The sequence below is a fragment of the Pelmatolapia mariae genome, linkage group LG1 (genome assembly GCF_036321145.2).
Source record: "Pelmatolapia mariae isolate MD_Pm_ZW linkage group LG1, Pm_UMD_F_2, whole genome shotgun sequence".
Taxonomy (NCBI): Eukaryota; Metazoa; Chordata; class Actinopteri; order Cichliformes; family Cichlidae; genus Pelmatolapia; species Pelmatolapia mariae.
The window spans coordinates 11,297,472-11,317,164 of record NC_086227.1 but is presented as its reverse complement, the minus strand read 5'-3'; the positions used below and the strand labels follow the sequence as shown (position 1 = coordinate 11,317,164).

Genomic DNA, 19,693 nt, shown 5'->3' with positions numbered 1-19,693 from the left:
AGGCCTGCAGACCTACAGAAGACACTATTCATAAATTTTCTCAGGCTGAGCATTTACCCTGATTAGTAAACTAACCTGTGTAAAACTGAAGCTCCCTGTTCATTTCCCGAGTCTCCCCTTCTTGCGTTATTTTGCCATCTTTGTCGATAAATGCCAAAGATCTTAATTTCCAGAATGCACTGAAAGAGCCAGTTGCTAAAAGTTCAGCAGCAGATCATAGCTACACAGGCAGATGCAGGCCAGAGTGCTGCTGAAGCGCTCCTGAGCCAAAACTTAAACAACACTCGTGTTTCCACGAGTGCAGGCGCCAGCTATGAATTCATCTCCAGGAAACTTGTCGGTGATGTTGTTTCATTTGGGGGTTCTTTGTATGTTGTGTCATGAGGGACTTATGAGGGATGTGATGTGGCAGCCATCTTTAACCACACTGGCTCTCATAGGAATGATGTCAACCCTGTAAGAAATGTGACTAATAAAGCAGATGAAGTTAGATGCAGATTTGGGAGTGGCTCACTCCTACGTCAGATTTTTTTTCATTTGCTTTCCATGTTGTGGAGGCGTGTAACCAGTATAGTGGTTACGTTTTATTATTTAAGGTCTTTGCTGCCAGGATTCCTAAATAGTAATTTCAGAGGCATTTTAACATAAGTGACTCTTTAAGTTTGTCCAAATGTCAGATGTTTAAAGTGAGAAAATGCTCCATTTAAAGAAAAAAAATGAGATAATTTTGAATTTGATGGAAGCAACTTTTCTCAAAAAAGCTTGGACACGCCATGGTTACCAATGTGCAGCATCCCCTCTTCTTCTAACAGCAGTCTGTAAATGAACAGTTTTCCACTTTGCCCCAGATGAACTTTAACCCAGAGAAGACAGCAGGTTTTCTAGATCATGCTCACATATGGCTTCTCTCCATGGCAGAGCTTCAGCTTTGTGAATGGCACTGTGACCTTTTTTTGGACATGTTCTCGAGTCCATGCAGTGATTTCCATGACAGAATCATGCCTGTTTTTAATGCAGTGCCACCCAGGTCCCACAGATGTATGAATTTCTAATCAAGTAGCTGAACTTTTCTTTTTATTTTCTGGATGCATATAGTTATAGGTTTAACCTTTACCCTACCAACTATCTCTTCGATCAATGCGAAATAGTTTCCAATAAAAACAGCTTACTTTCTATATGTACATATCATTATGGCTTTAAGTCTAACATTTGGTTTATAATACCAGTGAGCTGGTATTTCGATGACCTCACTTTGATAATTTTAGCATCAGAGTTGGTCATTTACCAAAAATTCTCCCAAACATATTGAGTGCTGCGGTCAGCTGTAATTAGAAATATCTTGAGCATGGGATCATTTTGGAGGACTCTGCTGTTTAGAACAGAGGCTCTACTTTGTCCCCTGCTTTCCGAAACACTCCCCATGCTTGTAATTGTATAAACACAGCATCTGTTTCCCTGTCCACCCCCTACAGCCCAGGGTGCAGATTGTATTGACTTCAGACAATGAGCCTCAGTTTGAAGAGTGGGAGTTCAGCATATTTATACCATGATGTTTGAGCTTAACTACGGATGACATGGATTTTCACCTGAAACCACATGATGCTCGACAGCATTTTTTAAAATGTTGCTGTTCCTGTAAGAAGGGTGTCTCGTTTCAGTCTGGAGACATATTTTAAATTAATCCCCGCTGAAGTGAAACATCTCTGTACAGGAATCTTGTGCAAATGACTTTTAAAAAATTAAAATCCAGAACATAACAGAGCTGTGGGATGCATCTCATTAATATCTGTCCTTGTTTCTTTGATAGGACTTTGTCCACCACTTCAGTGTGCTGCTTCCAGAGGGCGCCAGTGCTACCAGAGAGGGCATCCAGCAGTGCCTGGACCAGCTAGACCTAAAAGCAGATGGATATCAAGTTGGAAAGACAAAGGTAATCCTTCTCCCTTCTTTTCTCCAGATCTTTTATGTCAGCTTAAAAACTGTCGAGGCTATTTCTGATTTGTGTCACATTTTCTGTGTACATATCCATGATATGAGAGCCATTCACATGAGGATTTAAAAAAAGAAATATGAGAGTGTCACATATTTGGTATTTTTGTCTAGGGTATGAATGGGGCATGATAGAGGAGTGCATGTTTCTGGGATGGTGTCTATATAATTAGAGGGTCATTCTTGACATTCTTGTGACCACATATCCATCCAATGCTTTCTGAAGCATGTGTGTTTGCTTGTAATTGATTTTTTTTTTTAAGTTTTGTCTCAATAAGTGTGGATGCCCTGTACTGACTCCATCACGGCTCCTCCCCTCAGGTGTTTCTGCGGGAGGCTGAGCGTCAGCAGCTGCAGGCCTTCCTCCACAAGGAAGTTCTGAGACTCATCGTCATGCTGCAGCGGCGATTCAGAGCCCGGCTGGAGAGGAAGCAGTTTGTCCAGATGAGAGAAGCAGCGGTCTGCATCCAGGTATAGTACAGCGTTCTTCCCCGTCACTCCTCTCGATCTACTTTGCATCTGTCATTTCCTTATGTCTGAGTTCTTACTATAGAATTTGTGAGTTGTTTTTTTTTTAAATTTTTAATTTTGTTTTGTTTTGTTTAATTTTATGCCTATATTAGGCAAAAGGGTCTGTGTATTGTAACTGAAAATGAATCACAGCCCATTGCCCTATTTGTTCTTTGTAATAATGTGTTAAGTACATTGCAAAGTTTGCAAAAAGAATATGAACGTACGTGAAAGAACACCTCACTCACAGATGATATTGTCAGCCATTTCCTTATGCCAACTATAGTAATTTCCTTCATTTTACACTCCCAGTTAAAAAGAAAAAAATCGAAGTCCACTTTGAACGAAGGTGCTTGTACATTATTGGATTAGTTGTCTTCGATGAGCATGAAAGATGTTTTCATTACAGAGATGGTGGCGCTCTGTCCGGTCCATAGACGAGGAGGAGGACGACGACTATGACCTCAGTGTCCAGGAGGGGGCAGCTTTGTGTCTGCAGAAACACTGGCGAGGTTACAGAGATCGTCAGAGGTTCAGGCTGTGGAGGGAGGCTGCTCTGGTGCTACAGAGGGCATGGAGGTTCTGGCTCTGTCGGCGCTGCACGGCAGCTCTGGTCATTCAGGCAGCCTGGCGCTGCCACCGAGCCAGAGAAGCCTACTTGCGCCTGTATGCTGCTGTGATACAACTACAGGCAGTTTGCAAAGGCTTCCTCACCAGGCAAAGGTAAGCCATGCACCTGTTTATAGAAACTTGAGGTATATAAGCATTTCTAAAAGGGTCACTACTCTGAAAATAGCTTCTAAGAGTAGATGACTGTGTGATTTTTTTTTTTTTTTTTTTTTTTTTTTTTTTTTTTTTTCCTCCCCCCTCTAAAGCTGGTTAAAAACCAGATTAATCTTTGCACACAGCTCCCGCCATGTATTTGGGCATTGTTCAGGCTAGGCTTGGTACATGTAACAGCATAGAATTACGCAAGCAATCCGACCCAAAGCAGCTCTACAGCTGAGCTGCTGTGAGCTCAGAATTTGTGTATGAGACTCCGACACCGCTGAATGTTCGAGCTAGATCAAATTTGTCATCAGTAACTTTACTTGTACAAAGAGTGATGAAAGATGTTAGATGGTTAGTTTACGTTAACCCAGTAATACTTTCCTGATTGTCAGCTTCAAGAAACTAAGAGAGCAGAAACTCAGGGAGAAAAGGGAGCAGCAGGAACAGCTCCTTCAGCTCCAGAATGGCCAGGTGAGCCTCTCGCAAGATGAGGAGGAGGAGCCACAAGAAATAATCATGGGACTGGACCTCAGCACTTGGGAGGATCGTTCCTACGAACAACGAGAAAAGAGCCTCCAGGAGGTGGTTAAGGAGGCAGGAGGAGAAGATGCTGCGATAAAAGAGAGCCCCTCCAAAACACAAACTGAAGCAGCAACTTCAGTACCAGCACCCTCTGTGACGGTGCGAGAAAGGGCTAGGACTGCAGATGAACCTAGCCAGAGAACCACCCGGGCCAAGAGAGAGAGCCGGCGGATGAGAGAGTTGGAGCAGGCCCAGTTCAGCCTGGAGCTTCTCAAAGTGCGGGCAAATAGCGGCGGAGCGGCGTCCCCGTGCGAGGACCGGCGCTGGTCTCTTGAGCTGGTGCCTCCCGAGCTGGTGCCTCCTGCAAGCCCACCTCTGCTTTCACCCCAAGGCACACCTGACAGCCAGAGCTCCAAAGGCAGCTTTGAGCTTCTCATGATGGATGAGGAGCCACCAAAGGCCAGAGAAGAGGTGACAGACATTGAGGACCCCTTCTCCCCTCTCCCGCCAGTTTCTCCAGTTTCAGAGCCTAACGTGGATGTTGTTTCAACAAGCCCCAAGCCAGCGGAACCATACAGAACAGAGCTTTCTGATACTGTTGCCCACCAAGGCAGCCCGATCAAAACGGACCCCGCCCATGTAGATCCGCCCAAAGTCGACTACCTCCCAACCTTTTATGTCCCTGCTGGTGAGGGCAGCGCAGTAATCTCCCATTCTGCTGCAGAATCTCAACAAAGCAAAGATGCAGCCGTCTCCACAGCCACATCCGCCATCAACAAGCCTCTCAGAGACAGAAGAGAGTCAACACGGCGCCCAGTGGTGGTGGTCATCAGTATGCAGAAAGAGACACCACTAAGTGAGGAGCTGAGTAACGCTGTCCGCCCCTCTGTAGAAGTTCGAGATTCTACAGCCCAGACGGGCGACTTAACACCTGCATCAAAGAAACCAGACAGACCTGCCGTCCCTGCTCCCACCTCAGTGCCTCAAGCTGACCAGGCTGTCATAGAGAAGCTGGTGCGCCTGAACGAGGAGAAGGAGGAGAGGCAGCGTAATCAGCAGCAGCAGAATGAAAAGGAGATGATGGAGCAGATAAGACGTCAGAAAGAAGTGCTGGAGAAGCAGCGTCGCTACTTCGCTCAGTATGAAAGAGACATGTTTGAGAAACAAAAAGACGAGGCTCTGCTCAAGATAGAGCAGAGTCGACAGAGCGGACAAGATGTCAGTGGAACCGCAGCCTCCAGGAAGCCCCTCAGACCCATTTCAGTGCTGGTTCAGAGAGCAGCGGGGGAGGTTCCTCATACCAGGACGATGTCAGACTCCACTGTTCCTCAACCCCAGCAGTCTCCACCACCTGCTTCTGCTCCTACAAAAATTCACATGGAGAATAAGCCAGTTCCCGAGGGTTGGGCACCCAAACTCACGCTAGAGTCCAGAGACAGGGGAAGAAGCAAAGAGAGAGCAACTGCCAAGAAGCCACCAAGCGATCAAGGCACTGCAGTTGGTATGAGAGATAAGCCTGGCAGCATCTTCTTCTCTCCAAATGACAAAGTGACATTTGCAAAGTGAGTACTAAATTAAACTATTTATGCATTTTTATTTTTTGTACTACAATAGCAGATTTGAGGTGGAGGCTGGGACTTTTCACAGAGCTTGTCTCATTTCTCCAAAAAAACATACTTCGGAGTCATTTGAAAGATCCCAAAATGTAACAGAAGACTGTCTTTAATTTTTCTTCCACACTCTGGATTTCTCTACCTCTATTAAGTAATAACAATGACACATTTGTTCATGCTTATTACTTAATAGATTCACTACATTGATGAAATTTTCTGTGCTTATGTTTTACTATGTTTTTTTCCATCAGGTTTGACACTGATACTGTCACTAAAGACACACAAGCTGCCATCACCAAAGAGGGACCAACGTCTGTGCCCAAATCATCTAAGGGAACAAAAGCACGGGATGTAAGCAATTTTTTAAAAACTTTTTTTTAAATGAGCATTCTGTTTGCCGTGTGTTTGCATATTTTCAGGAGTGCAGTTTTGTATTGTGAACGAATGAATGCATCTTGGCAGGATAGCTCAGCCTTACGCTAAGAACAGCGTAGCACACCAACATGAGGACCACAATGCACTGAAGCTCAGGTTATTAAAGGCTCCATTTAAACATGCTGTTATCACTTCTGGTAAACTCCAGGTTGGCAGAGCGGGCCAAAAAAAGAAAGCCAGAATGGCACGGACCCGCTCCGACTTCCTCACCCGCACCCCCATTCTCTCAGTTGGGGGCGATTCAGACGAGGAGGACTATGATGGCGACAGCCTCCACAGCCCCCGTCATTACACTCTACCCCTCTCCAAACAGAGCTCCACGGAGGCATGCCTAAGAGAGTCCTGTTTCAGTGACTCAGACATGGTAACAGGCGCCATCCAAGCCACAAGTGGCCCTCTCTAAGTTCTTATAAGCGTAGCTTCTCTTTGACATTTCTAACCCACTCAGCAGAGAGAGCATAGGTCTGCATCACACCTCTGAATCAATATGAGCTCCAGTAAATTTCTCTTTTCTCAATAATAATTATTTAAAAAAAATAAGTTTTCTGGCAGGTATTTCAAAGGCATATTGGAATACCTGCCTGAGATCATTTTGGATTTTATGTTTGGCGTGATGTGTAATATTCATGTCAGCTTTTAAAGACGTGAATTCAAGCACGTCACAACTTTGAATCTACTACTACATTTGACAACCCCTCCAGAAATCAGCAGTGAGTGTGAATCTGGATTTATGCATCACGATGCAGGACACCTTTCGAAACGTGTTCTTCCTGAAACATGAAGCTTTTTAACATAGATGCTTTTCTAACATAATTTGGCTTCATTTTCTCTCACAGCTTTTACAGTGACTTTCCTTGTTGATTTACTTCTAGTTCTGTCCTTGGTAGTAAGATTTGCATGTCACCTGATTCTTCTTTCTCTTAGCAGATAACACCAGCCACTAGCCAAACCTTGAAAATCATAAAAAAAAAATTGGTCTTGATTTTTTTTTTCCCCATCACTTAAACTCTTATTCTCCTCAACTACAAAAAACTGAACTGTATCATTTGTTTTCAACTCTATATTACAAGCCTTGTGCTTTAGCATTTGTTGTGTTATACCTTTTTTACATCATGTTTGGCAAAATGTAATTTCAGCCGGTGCAGCACCAGTGATGTGGTGCTGCCATCTAGTGGCTCATTTTTGCCTTCAGCTCATAATCATACTTGAACAAATGGAATGAACATCTCTTTTTTTTTTTTTCTTCTCATTTTGCCATTTTGTCTTAAAAATGTTACCTGTCCCGATGTTGTTTCAGCCTGCAAGCTCCGAGGAGAAAAAGAAACTACACAAAACCATGTCATCAGGCGATTTGGTCAAAGAGGACTCGCTACGTAAAAACTCACAAGATGGAAGGTTTGCTCTTCAACTTTGCATTTCTAGCAAAAAATAGGAAAATTCACATAAAAGAAAAGCATAACTATATAAAACCATATAAAAACATGAGCAAAATAACATATATACACATCGATTGTATCACATAGAGTGCTATTACCTTCAGAAAAGAGTCTTCTGCATACAGCCATGTCTTGTCATTGACACGATTTTTGTTTTTGTATGATTTGGGCTTTTGAGACTTTTTCATTTGCTTGTCACTTCTGTTTCCTTTCGACTAGGAGTCGTAAGATTCTTGGGCCGCGTTTTTGGGGCAAGAGCAAGTACGGGGATAAGAAGACTTCCAGAGAAAAGCTGATCTGTGGGGCTGAGGTCTTGGATGGAGACACTGGAGACACTGGTCCTCTGCTTGGAGAAGGTGTGATTTCCAAGAGTAAAATGTATCCATTTCAGATATACTGTTATTATTGTTTTTTTCTTTTAAGAACTGAAAGTTGTTGAGTGGGAGATAATAGGTGCTTAAAAGCTTTTTACTAAATAAATCTATTAGTTCATCAAATATATTGATTAAAAATAATACTGTTGCCTCTGAAGAGTCACTGATTGGAGCTCTCTTCCTTGTAGCAGGTCAGGAAAACATGTCGCCGCCATGCAGTCCTGATCTGACCTTAAATCAGTCATTAAGAGACTCGAAAGAGAACAGGGAGCCATCTCCCAAGGTAAAGCGGAGGCGGAGTGTGAAGATCAGCAGCGTGGCTCTGGAGTCTGCCCAGCGGCAGAATGACACGCTGCAGATCCTTACCTCCATCGGCGACTACAGGAGCATGAACGACTTCCTTGTGAAGAAGGTACAGCAATATATGCCATCTGCATTGCGTAGAGCTCGAAAATTAACTTGAATATCAGAGTTTTGATTCTTTATATTTGAACTGCACATCAGGTATTAGTCCGGTGTCGTTTATGATCATGCTATGATGGTGTCATGTTTTAGATCAACGACTTGGACGCAGAGGACAGTAAAAAGGACACCTTGGTGGACATCGTGTTTAAAAAGGCTCTGAAGGAATTTCGTCTTAATATCTTCAACTCCTACTCCACAGCACTCGCAGTAAATCCTCTGAAGGCTTTTTATATTTGAATATAACCATTTAAACTGAATAGTCATGTATTCCCAGACTAGAAAGATAAATACTGCACTCTTCCTGTGACTCCTCCCTAGATGGATGATGGTAAGAGTATCCGCTACAAAGACCTTTATGCACTGTTTGAGCAAATCTTGGAGAAGATCATGCGACAGGAGCAGAGGGACTGGAGGGAGTCTCCTGTCAAAGTGTGGGGGAACACCTTTAAGATTTTCCTGGACGAGTTCATGATTGAGTACAAACCTGCACACTGTACACTCAGTAAGGTAATGACACTCTTCTCACTGTACAGGTGAATAGACACAACTCTAATAGGCACACAAATAATTTATATTTACAAAAAACTACTAGGTGCTATTTATTGATAATGAAATATAATAAGAAGTAAAATCTCTCTCTTATTGTCATTTGTCTTTTTCTTTCTTTTTTTTAAACTGCAGCCATTGCCAAAACCTGAACGCAAGAAACGGAGGAAGAAGGACACAGACAATGTAAATTTGCCTTTATCCTCGTCAACATTAAGGGCATGCTCACAATCATTGCAGAAAATAGTGATGTAATCAGAAAAAAGTGCACTCACACAATATAAAATATATGAACGCAAACTTAAATGAACCCGTGCTCTGCTGCCCCCTGCAGGTGGAGGAGCATAACGGCCACATCTTCAAGTCCACCCAGTACAGCATCCCCACATACTGTGAATATTGCTCGTCACTCATCTGGATGATGGACCGGGCCTGTGTGTGCAAATGTGAGTATGCACGCACAGTGTCACAGCTAAAGAACCCCTGATTGTAATACAGCCAGGAAAAGTGGACGCTTCGAAGGCCACTGAATGTGGAGCGTGCTAGCACAAAAATGTTTGATCGGTAATTCAACTGACGGAAAATTAATAATCAAAAAAAAGGTTTTAGTCCTGGATGTGCTGCTTTGTCAACCTTAAAATATATGTGATGCTGTAATTTGCATTGTCACATGAAGAGTAGTCCCTCTGATGGAGGAACATCAGTAGTTTTAAAATGAACTAATTATAACACTTTTAATAGTTAACTGAACCATAATGAAGCAAATCCCAGATTTACTCCTTTAAAACATCCTCTGATGGAAACGGTGCAGATAAAGTCGAGCTTGTTGAGGTTGTCCGAGGTTCTTGCTAAGTGAAGTTAAAGACTAAAAATTCCCAGAGTGGTGGAAAGACTAAATAATTTAAATGTCCTTAACACTGATGTCAGTGTGCTCCATACACGAACACACACACTTCAGAGGGCATTAGACTTTCACTTTTATGTGTTTCATAGAGACTCTGCCTCAGCCTGACCATGACCTTCATTCTACACATAAACATAAGCCTTTAATTGCTTTTGTGAGCTTGCTTTCCCCCCAAAAGTAATCAAGTTCCTGTGACTATGCAAACTAGATAGGTCAAGATAGCAATGGGAATGCCAGAGTATCAGTTACGTAATCCAACTAATTTAATTAATATGATATAAAAGAATTAACTTTTTCATGACCGCAAATGCGCACAGACACACATCTCTGTGCTTCACGTGGATGTTCACATGAAGTTTTGCGCGGACACACACACACACACACCCCTTCTGTGGCCGAGCTGTGTTCAATCTGGCCTCAGAGATAGAGCCCCTCCCTTCTCTCCCTCCTCGGCCCTAATCAGATTGTTTTCAACTGGACTCATGGGGTCTGCGGCTCCGTGTCTCCAGAGATTTCTCCACACAATTTTGCCCTTTAGTCACACAGGATGTTTTCTTCGTGCCAGCCAACACTGCTTTGGCTTCTCATGTGCTGAATTTTTTATATTTTTTTAAATGTTTTTTTAACCTTTTCTTACAACTTCTGCTGAATAATGAGGAGGCACTGCCTTTCTGTGGATAATGGAAATGATGTGTTTGATCTCTATGGCTGTGTCTATCCAGTGTGCCGGTACGCCTGCCACAGAAAGTGCTGCCAGAAGACGACCACCAAATGCAGTAAGAAGGTGAGTCAGCCATATTGTGCACCGTCGCAGTGATGTCCCATGACAGTAATTGTGTTGTTGTGAGTTTATGTACAGTAGTTAGTGTTATTTCTACTTTTTGATCTTGTGAAAATTATTAAAGACCGTACTTAGTTTGCTGAATTAATGATATTTAAACTATAACATTAGTTTTGGATGAACTCTGAATGGTGTGAAGGCATGTGTCATATGTGTGTTTTTATAAGAGCATATTATGGTTGTGTCTGAATAGTTCGATCCAGAGCTGTCCTCCAGACAGTTTGGAGTAGAAGTTTCTCGCCTGACTAACGATGAGAGAACAGTGCCTCTGGTAGTGGAGAAGCTTATCAACTACATTGAGATGCACGGCCTCTACACTGAGGGAATTTACCGCAAATCTGGTTCCGCCAATAAAATTAAGGAGCTCAAGCTGGGACTTGATACAGGTAAACTTGGCTGCAACTCAGTGAGCAGGTGAATGGTGCTAGCTGCCTTTAAAAAGCTGCTTGCAATTACTCAGTGTCTGCGTTTTGTGTCTGCATTGTCTTTGTGGTCCCGCAGATGTGGAGAACATGAATCTGGACGACTACAACATCCACGTTATTGCTAGTGTTTTCAAGCAGTGGCTGAGAGACCTGCCTAATCCTCTGATGACATTTGAGCTGTATGACGAATTCATACGTGTCATGGGTGAGTGGTCGCATATGCCGACTATTGCTGTGGTTCAGTTGAATTGCACTTGAGAATTTGGCCACACATATTCTGCAGACATCAGATTGTATGTGTATTGGTTTGCTGCAATAGTAAAACGTGAGTTCTTGTGTGGGATATTAATTCACAGGTTTGCAGGATAAAAAGGAAATGATCAGAGGCGTGTATTCAGTTATTGACCAGCTAAGCAGAACTCATCTAAACACTCTGGAACGCCTCATATTTCATCTCGTCAGGTAACAGTTTTTTCCTTAATATATGAAGATGCTTTAGTTCCTTCTTGATAGACAAGTAAAACGCAGAATTCATTCTTTTAGGATTGCTTTGGAAGAGGAGACAAACCGTATGTCACCTAACGCCTTGGCTATAGTTTTTGCTCCTTGCATCCTTCGCTGTCCTGACACCACTGACCCACTGCAGAGTGTCCAGGACATCAACAAGACAACAGCGTAAGGCTATGTCTAATGTCTGTCAAACAATTCACTGCCTTTGTCTAAGGCAATAGATCTTGGTAAAGAAAAACTGATGTTGACTGGATCTGTTTCATATCAGAACAGTAAAGTTAAGCATGAAAAACCACACTGGTATGCCTTTCTATGACTGGGACACAGGTGTGGACCCAATGGGTGGCCATTTCCATTATAGACTACACCTGGCTGTACCACACAAACAATAACAAAGCCTCTTAGGGGGATCAACACATACTCAGAAGCAGAGTTATGGCCAGTGACACACACATTTTAATAGCTTAACCACCTATTTAAATGACAGCATTAATGAAAAGGATAAAGTTAGCAAACATTCCAGATTCCTTTTTTCTTATGGTCTTGATAAGAATGATTGATTGATTGATTGATAAAACTGAATAATCAGTTTTATTTAGAATATAAATAATATATATAAAAATAGTCTGGCTCCAGTACTGATGAGAGAAGAAAGTAGGGAAGGTTACAAAGGAACAAGCAGTCAGAACAGAGGTCAGCTGTGGTGATTTTAGTCATTACTTTTAAAGTAACAGAACAGCATTGTTGCTTCATATCAATTCAATACAGTCTCAGTTTTTCCTCAGCGCTGTCTCCAACTGTTTGCTTTGATATATGTGTATTTGGAGATGAGTTATGGTTTGATGCTATATAAATAAAATTGGATTGATTTGAATTGAGTTTGGCCTGCTTTGCTGCAGATTTCCTCGCTAATGGTGGAAAGAGTTAGTGGCTTGAGAGATTTAATTTACTTTCTTGACAGAAAACCATAGAAATCAGTAACCCAAGGGGAGAGAAATGCCATGTATTGTACTGTATGGGAAAAAAAAAACTTTGTAGGGGAGGAATTTTATATACCTTTTTATATGAAGTTATTGTTTTGAAATTCCAGTAACTGAAGTTTGTCTCTTGCTGCCTCTTTATAGGTGCGTAGAACTTATTATCTGTGAACAGATGAATAAGTACAAAGTGAGACTAAAGGACATCAGCACTCTGGAGTTTGCTGAGAATAAAGCCAAGTCCAAACTGACGCATATCCGAAGGTCAATGGTAAGCTCAATCAGCATGACCAGTCCCACAGTTATCAGAGAAATCACATGTTTACAATGACTCATTACTACTGTAAATCTACCTAACCTTTACTCCTCCCAACAAAGTCCTTCACTGCTTGACCTGCCATGATTTCCTCCTTTATAACGTGCTTCTCTCCTCCCTAACATGTCTTTTCCTTTACCCAGAGACCAGTACTAATAGCTGTTAGATTTGTGTGCATAGCACACATTACGGTATGTAAACACACACCATGGTTTGCATCCCCAAAGAATCATCCAGTGTTGTGGTGTACAGAACACTGTATCCAGTACATGTTGAGATATAAACATCTGTCATCCATCCATCAAGCACGAGTCATCACGGCACCAAGTCTATTTTGTTGTTGTTTTTCTTGCCGTATTGTGTGCTGTTACCATCTCATGTGGATGCAATTAAATCTCATAATTAGATTTACTTTATCGCTGTATGTTAATAGAATGTTTTCAGGGTATTCAGCATAAAGGCTTTTTAGGAAACTGTCTACATAAATTGTGGACATAGGTCATCATTGTTTTTTTCTTCTGGCTTCTCTTCTTCGGTGGGTTGGAAGACTTTCATTCCCCAACGAAGTACCATTTTAGTGTAACGCAGGGGTGTCAGAGTCATTTTAGTTAATGAGCCATGTTCAGGAAATTTGAACACATGCTGACTATTGTATAATAACCTATTAAAATAAAAGAACTCACTCACATGTGATTTTTTTTTTTCCATTTATAAAATGTCAGTCCGGCTTTAGCGTAATACAGCAAATAGCAATTAGCACATTGTGGGTCAGTTTCTTTGTGAAACTGAAAATAAAATTACTCATGATCCCAAGGTCGAAGGCTGTAAAACCGATGATTCAGGATACTGGTTTAGATTAAATTTGCACAGTTTGGATAGCCACTCATGACGTGATTCATTCTTAACAATTTCCAACACAATGCCTCCCGGGGCCAAATACAGTAGGTCCAAAGAAAAATCTTCCCCTCCTTCTCAGTGTCTATGCACAGGGTGAGATTGAACCTTTCTGTGGACTGGATCCTGCCCACAGGCTGCAGGCTTTGACACCCCTGGTATAATGCAATTAGTAATATTGGTGCAACTTTAAAGAAGCGCAAGATGGTGTCCTCCTGAAGTGTAGCTATCACTCACTCACTAGAATTACCAGATTATTTCTGCACATTAAGCTTGACCATTTTGAACGTGGCACTGCTGATAGTTTGATTCTTTTTTCTTGTCACTTTTGCTCAAAGCAACCAGATACAGCCAAAAAGGTAAAGTTTGTTCATAAGCTGTGTCTGGGTTTGATTGGTCACTGCATGTGTGAGTCAAGAGCTGCCAGCTCAAAGAGCTGTAATGTATATAACAGCGTTTACATTTTATGATAATCAACATTTAAAAAAATTAAAAGTCCGCTCTTGATTTGCTTCTCAGGGAAAAGGTCGCTCCCAGCGACCAAGCTACCACATACCTTCACCTCCTGTTAGTCCGCGGCTGCAGCCTATGGCTGACGCTGCCATAGAAGAGAGCGGCGGTGAAGAGGGAGCAGAGTCGTTACCTGACATCCCGGAGCATCAGCAGGCAGCCATGCAGCAGGAGGAGAGGGTGCTGACAGAGGAAATTGAAAGCCTTCAGAAAGAGAAGTAAACATTCTCACTGTGCTTTAAATGTTGAATTATCTGGCTTGTGTGTTGCATTGATGCCAGCTGTGTGTCATCACTTGTGTGCAGCTCATTTGTTTTTCTGGATGATGCTTGTCTCTACAGGGAGGAGTTGACCTTTGAGATGCTGTCTCTGGAGCCACGAGCATCAGATGATGAGACCCTGGAGTCTGAGGCCTCCATCGGTACAGCTGACAGCTCTGAAAACCTTAATGTGGACTCTGAAGAGACCATTTCTGACTTCTCTGGTATGCCATACTGATCATTCTAAACTGCCTTATCATTCACAATTCTTCATGTGCAGTTAAACATATTGACCTCTTTGCATTTTTTGGGTGGGGGTTTCTCCAGAGAGAGGTCCTTTGTTGACATTGCCCTGGACTCTGAAATCTGACGGGACGAGCCCCCGACGCAGAGTTCTCCGCCGCCAACCTGCGTCTCTGGATTCTGTAGACTCGTGTTTCACCGGGTCCTCGTACTCCTCCTCATCACATTTCCATCCTTCATCGTCTTCTTCTTCCACCCGGCGCTTTCGTTTCCAGTCCAAGTCTTCTGGTGTCAGCTCGGGTCCATCGCAGGCCCAGAGTCTGACTCCACCCATAGCCTCCCCATCCTACAGCTTAGACAACAGCTCTACCGGAGATCAGGAAGCGATTTATGATGAAAGGCCCCAGTTTACCAGCCGAGGCACCTACAATCCAGATAAGGGTAAGCAGAAACTTAAGGGAGCCAGACATACTGCCCCAAGGCCCTCCAGAGAAGGTGGTGGTCATGGCAGGGACCCTTCAGACATGCCACAGCCCATGGTAGTATATGGAAGTAATGAATTCATGGTATGAAGGACAATGAGACACCAAAGCAATCCCTATCCAACTTCTGCCAGGCATACATGTTCTCAATGGGAGGTGACAAACTGGCAACTGATCTCCACTCCTCAAACCACTCTTGCTTAGCCTTTCATTCTTAAAATCTGCAAAGAAATTTCCCCAAGTGCTGTGTACAGTGTTTCCCTCCTGAGGCGGGGAGGAGAATTGTCTGGAAGAGAAACAAGAATCAGTAGATGGGCTCTTCTGTGGATGAAACTGCCAATTGTGCTCTCACAGTGTCTTGGCAACTCTTTACTCAGCGCCAAGAGGAGACAAACTGAGCAGGAGGACAGAGAAAAGGGAATGTTGGAATATGCAGAAGAAAACACGGCATCAGGGAATATTACAGAGCTGAAAAGCTGAAGCAGTGTACTACAGAAATTGAGAAGAAAAACAAATCAGGCACCATCAGGCGTCGCAGATGTTACAGTGAACTTAAAGCTCACAATTATAGGCTGCTTTATGAGTTTACAATCAATGTAAGCAGTGGATGCTTTGTTATTACAAAATAATTTTTCCCTTATTTAAAAATTTTAATGTCACAGAAATTCTTTATAGCATATAATATACAGGTATAAATACTGTACAAAGCCGGAACACCAGCCTCTGCTGGGTAGTTGAAGTCAAATATTTATCTTGTTTTTGTTTTTTTTAAATTGAGATTCTTGAACAGAGATGTTTGGGTTTGGGCAGTGGATCCCACACTTCTGTTGTGTACATGTGCCGAGAGCTCATGCGTGACTGTATGTTTGCGTAAGACAGAAAAGAAAAAAACCCCACTTAATGTGTTTTAAGTTTGTGCTGCTTTTTTTTTTTTTTTTTTCCCTTACAAGGGAAATACAGCCATCAAAGGGACCAAGTCAGCTGGTGTGTATTCCAGCCAAGGGGATCCCAGCTCTTTAGGAATGTTGGAATCTGTGATAAAATTCCTGCATTCACTGCTTAACAGCCATACAACTGTTATGTACAGTACAGGTCATATGTACAGTATAGAGAACAAATGCCATTCTATTCTTGAAATCCATTATTACCCACTCCTCCCACTCCCAAAGCCATTCTCTCCTGTCTCTTAAGCATTTGCTCAATAGCAACCATGCAAGAACATAAAATCATTGTGTCTTGTCATTATTGATGTGTGTATGTTTTAGTTGAAAATGTCCAACTGCATAAGTGCAATTCTTTTGTTTAGGCCTATGTTTAAAATAGGGAATTACTCATCTTAATAACAATAATGCTAACAGGGGCACCTTTAGAGTCCCACTGCTAATTAGTCAAGATAGTGAGTCAGCCATGCGCTATGTAATGACCCTGAAGCTGAAGGAGCTAATGCTATCCAGTCATCTATAATTTTATTCTGCTTTTTCCCCCAGTGTGGCATGTCAAAGTGTGTTCTATGAAAAAGACAAAGAAATTCCAAGTTGTGCATGAGCCAGTAGGGGAATTTGACATTGGGGGTAGTTAGATTGGATTAATTGTGCAAACAATGTGATCCAAACCAGAACAATTAGCAGGTTTAGACACAAACAATATAAAACCCTTGAATGCACACAGTATTTGGCTGTTGTAATCCATAATGTCTGCAATATTACTATGCTGTTACAAAATGCTAATTGGACTGGTTCTTATATAGCGCTTTTCTACTTAAGCACACAAAAGGCTTAATACAGGTCTTATTCACTCAAACACTAATATAAGCACTAGCACTATCTACCGTAACATTCACTGTCTGGTGACTAGATTAGAAGCAACTTGGAGATTCAACGTCTGGCCCGAGGACACTTTGGCATATAGACTGGAGCAGCCAGGGATCGAAGCACCAACCTTCTAATTATTAGTTGACCTTCTCTACCGCCTCCACCACTAATATTACTAATTTATTATCATATTTCTGATTTTCTTCTGCTTGTATTGTTGCACAGCATTTTACCATTTCTTGATGCACTTGCACAAAAGTGAGCCACCCATATATTACTCCCGCTCGGCCATGGAAACCCATGCCACAAAGCTACCAGCCCAAAGTTTCTGTGCGGATGTTAGTGCCAAAAGGTCTGGAGCTCCTGAGTCAGCAAAGCGTTGGCGAATTTACACACCATGCACCTCAGCATTCAGTGATCAAGCTGTGATTTTTACCTGGTCTGCACTTCATTATTGAGTTGGTGTGATTCCTAAACACTTCCACTTTGCAAAGACACCACTTACAGAAGATCATGGGATAGTCAATTCAGTTTTATTTATAAAGCACCAAATCACAACAGTTGCCTCGAAATGCTTTATACTGTAAAGACCTTGCCTCTCTAAGCAAACATGTAGAAGGCAAAAGAATTCTACAATCTGACTTGCTGCTACGTTAGAATCCTATTACAGTTCAACACTCACATTCAGCGAGCTCTTTAGAACAACAAAAGTTTGTAAAGACAGGCTGCATGGCTAGGTGCTGGGTTTTATACACCTGTGCTAATGGGACAGAAAGCTTGATTTCAAAGATTAAGGGGCGTGATCCAAGGCTTTTGTCTGTTTATTGTACTTGCCATTTGTCACTGCAGCGACCGTTAAGTAAAAGGCAAAAAAAAATTTTTTAACAGGCTTTTTTTGTGATAGATGGGTGACACATTTAAGAGCTGTATAAATGAGTGGAAAGTGCAGATACTTCCACATAGGCACGCTGTATGGTCTAATTAACAGCCAGTCTGCTCCATGGCATTAAAAAAAAATTATATCAAGAAGAAAGAATTAAGAGCCTTTGAAAGAAGGTTCACTGTAGAGCGATGGCTGGCAGCAGATTGAGTTAAATATAAACTGGCTGTTTGTGACGGATGCAATGACTAAAGTGTCATCTACACTAAATCTGTGGGAAAGAGATAAGTAAAGACTGAGATGATCAACAGGGAACATTTGGTGACCATGATGTTCACACAAGTATGACACAAACAGGGGGACTGTCACCATTAAACTGTAAATGAGGAAATATCTGTCAGAAAAATAGTGCTCCATCCCTGCAGGGGAGTTCAAGAGATTCAGTACCAAGTTGTATCTGTACTTTCTGTAAACGACCGACGACAAGTGGCACCATATTTTCTTCATACTCATCCTTGTATCGATCTAATGATTTGTTCAGTGTATTCTGTAACAAGCGTTTATCCAGAGAGACTGGATAAATGGACCTTTTCATGTTACAGGTCTTATCAGTTTGTAGTTTTGCAGTCTGTTCTCACCTGGAAAGTGAAATAAGACCCCATTCAAGCTTCTTCCTCTTGAAGTAGGGCAGGTACTACATACTTTGTTTCCTGCATTCTTTCATCCTTTATTAGCTGATTTTGTTCTGAAAGGTAATATGGTTTATGGATGTATTTTTATCAAACCAATCCAGATGTATGGGTGGGGGCCTGTTTCTTTTTAGTAAGACTGGTAATTCAGTAATATGACCTGAGAGACATATCTGGCCCTTTAATTGAGCTATCCAAAAGAATATGTTGCCAAATTGCACGAGAATTAGACTCAAATTCAGCAGCAACAGCTCTTATGGAGTTCAACATTTTTAGTTCAAGTCCTCCTTGATATATAGAAGAGGGGAGAAGACAGGTACAACAGTGTCTACAGTGATCTGTACAATAAGGTGGAGGCTGGTACTGGAGATCTTGTCTAAATTGTCAAAATACAACAGTACAGAAATGTACTGCTGTATTTTACAAAAGCATCTGACTAGTGACAGCTTCATTCTTCAGCATTACAGTCACCCTCAAACACCCTGAAAATTTAGTTTAATTTATTTTTTAAAAGGGACAACATATTAATGAACATATCAATGTGAATTTGCCAGAGGTATCCAGAAGACTTTTTATTTGCAGTCCCTGGCAACGGTCCTGCAAAAACAATGAGTAACACCTCGTCAATGTACAACAATACAGTTTAGACAAAAAAAAAATGCATAAAATTACAACATGAAAATCCACACTGCAAAAAGCATTCCTGGATAGAAAACCATTATTTAAACAGTGTGGGGTCATCTTGACAGAGAACAGAACAAAAGTCAGACAACATCCAAAGAAAAGCTTTGAATGGCCTTCAAGAAGCCTGGAGAACTATTCCTGAAGACTATTTTAAGAAATGAAAGCTTTTCAGGCTGTGCTGGAGAATAAAGGTGATTATATAAAATACTGACTATCAAGCTTGTTAGTACTGGACTGTAGGTACTGTTTTCAAACTGGAGCCACAATGTTCAGCAAGCAATTTTAAAAATCTGTCTTTCAGTAGCAGATCAGGTAATTCTTATTTTCCTGGTGAACTCGTGGTTTTGCTCAGTCGTTTAGGTGCTTTGGAAATAATAACTTATTTAAAGGCAACTTCAAATCCTCGAGGACATTGAGGAAAGTTTTAAAAAGGAGCTCACTCTGTGCGTTTACCTCCGCAGACTGGCTCTCATTTCGATACACACATAACCGGCGTGGACAGACTGTCACGAGAACCGCTCATTTGAAACCAATTCACATTACTGCTAAAAATAAAGGAGGGCTAATTGACTCCGGCCAACCTTCGGTGACGCGGCCCACACAGGC

General features: G+C 41.9%; 1 protein-coding gene across 11 annotated transcripts in view; it reads left to right on the top strand.

Moving 5' to 3' along the window:
* Window positions 1-16,249, top strand: part of myo9aa (myosin IXAa) — a 98,458-nt gene extending 82,209 nt beyond the window's left edge. For 5 of the 11 annotated variants that reach the window (XM_063472080.1, XM_063472107.1, XM_063472097.1 and 2 more), the window contains 23 exons: window positions 1,808-1,930; window positions 2,311-2,460; window positions 2,909-3,222; window positions 3,663-5,354; window positions 5,657-5,756; window positions 5,989-6,204; window positions 7,138-7,235; window positions 7,496-7,632; window positions 7,839-8,062; window positions 8,206-8,322; window positions 8,434-8,622; window positions 8,797-8,847; window positions 8,996-9,107; window positions 10,288-10,349; window positions 10,600-10,792; window positions 10,908-11,036; window positions 11,188-11,293; window positions 11,375-11,506; window positions 12,466-12,589; window positions 13,867-13,887; window positions 14,048-14,256; window positions 14,380-14,522; window positions 14,626-16,249. In XM_063472080.1, coding sequence (XP_063328150.1) covers window positions 1,808-1,930; window positions 2,311-2,460; window positions 2,909-3,222; window positions 3,663-5,354; window positions 5,657-5,756; window positions 5,989-6,204; window positions 7,138-7,235; window positions 7,496-7,632; window positions 7,839-8,062; window positions 8,206-8,322; window positions 8,434-8,622; window positions 8,797-8,847; window positions 8,996-9,107; window positions 10,288-10,349; window positions 10,600-10,792; window positions 10,908-11,036; window positions 11,188-11,293; window positions 11,375-11,506; window positions 12,466-12,589; window positions 13,867-13,887; window positions 14,048-14,256; window positions 14,380-14,522; window positions 14,626-15,113 — 5,130 coding nt within the window. In that variant the 3' untranslated portion in view covers window positions 15,114-16,249. The remainder of the gene's footprint in view (window positions 1-1,807; window positions 1,931-2,310; window positions 2,461-2,908; window positions 3,223-3,662; window positions 5,355-5,656; window positions 5,757-5,988; window positions 6,205-7,137; window positions 7,236-7,495; window positions 7,633-7,838; window positions 8,063-8,205; window positions 8,323-8,433; window positions 8,623-8,796; window positions 8,848-8,995; window positions 9,108-10,287; window positions 10,350-10,599; window positions 10,793-10,907; window positions 11,037-11,187; window positions 11,294-11,374; window positions 11,507-12,465; window positions 12,590-13,866; window positions 13,888-14,047; window positions 14,257-14,379; window positions 14,523-14,625) is intronic. The other 6 variants (XM_063472127.1, XM_063472063.1, XM_063472088.1 and 3 more) reach the window with 4 other exon arrangements.
* Window positions 16,250-19,693: the final 3,444 nt, after the last annotated feature.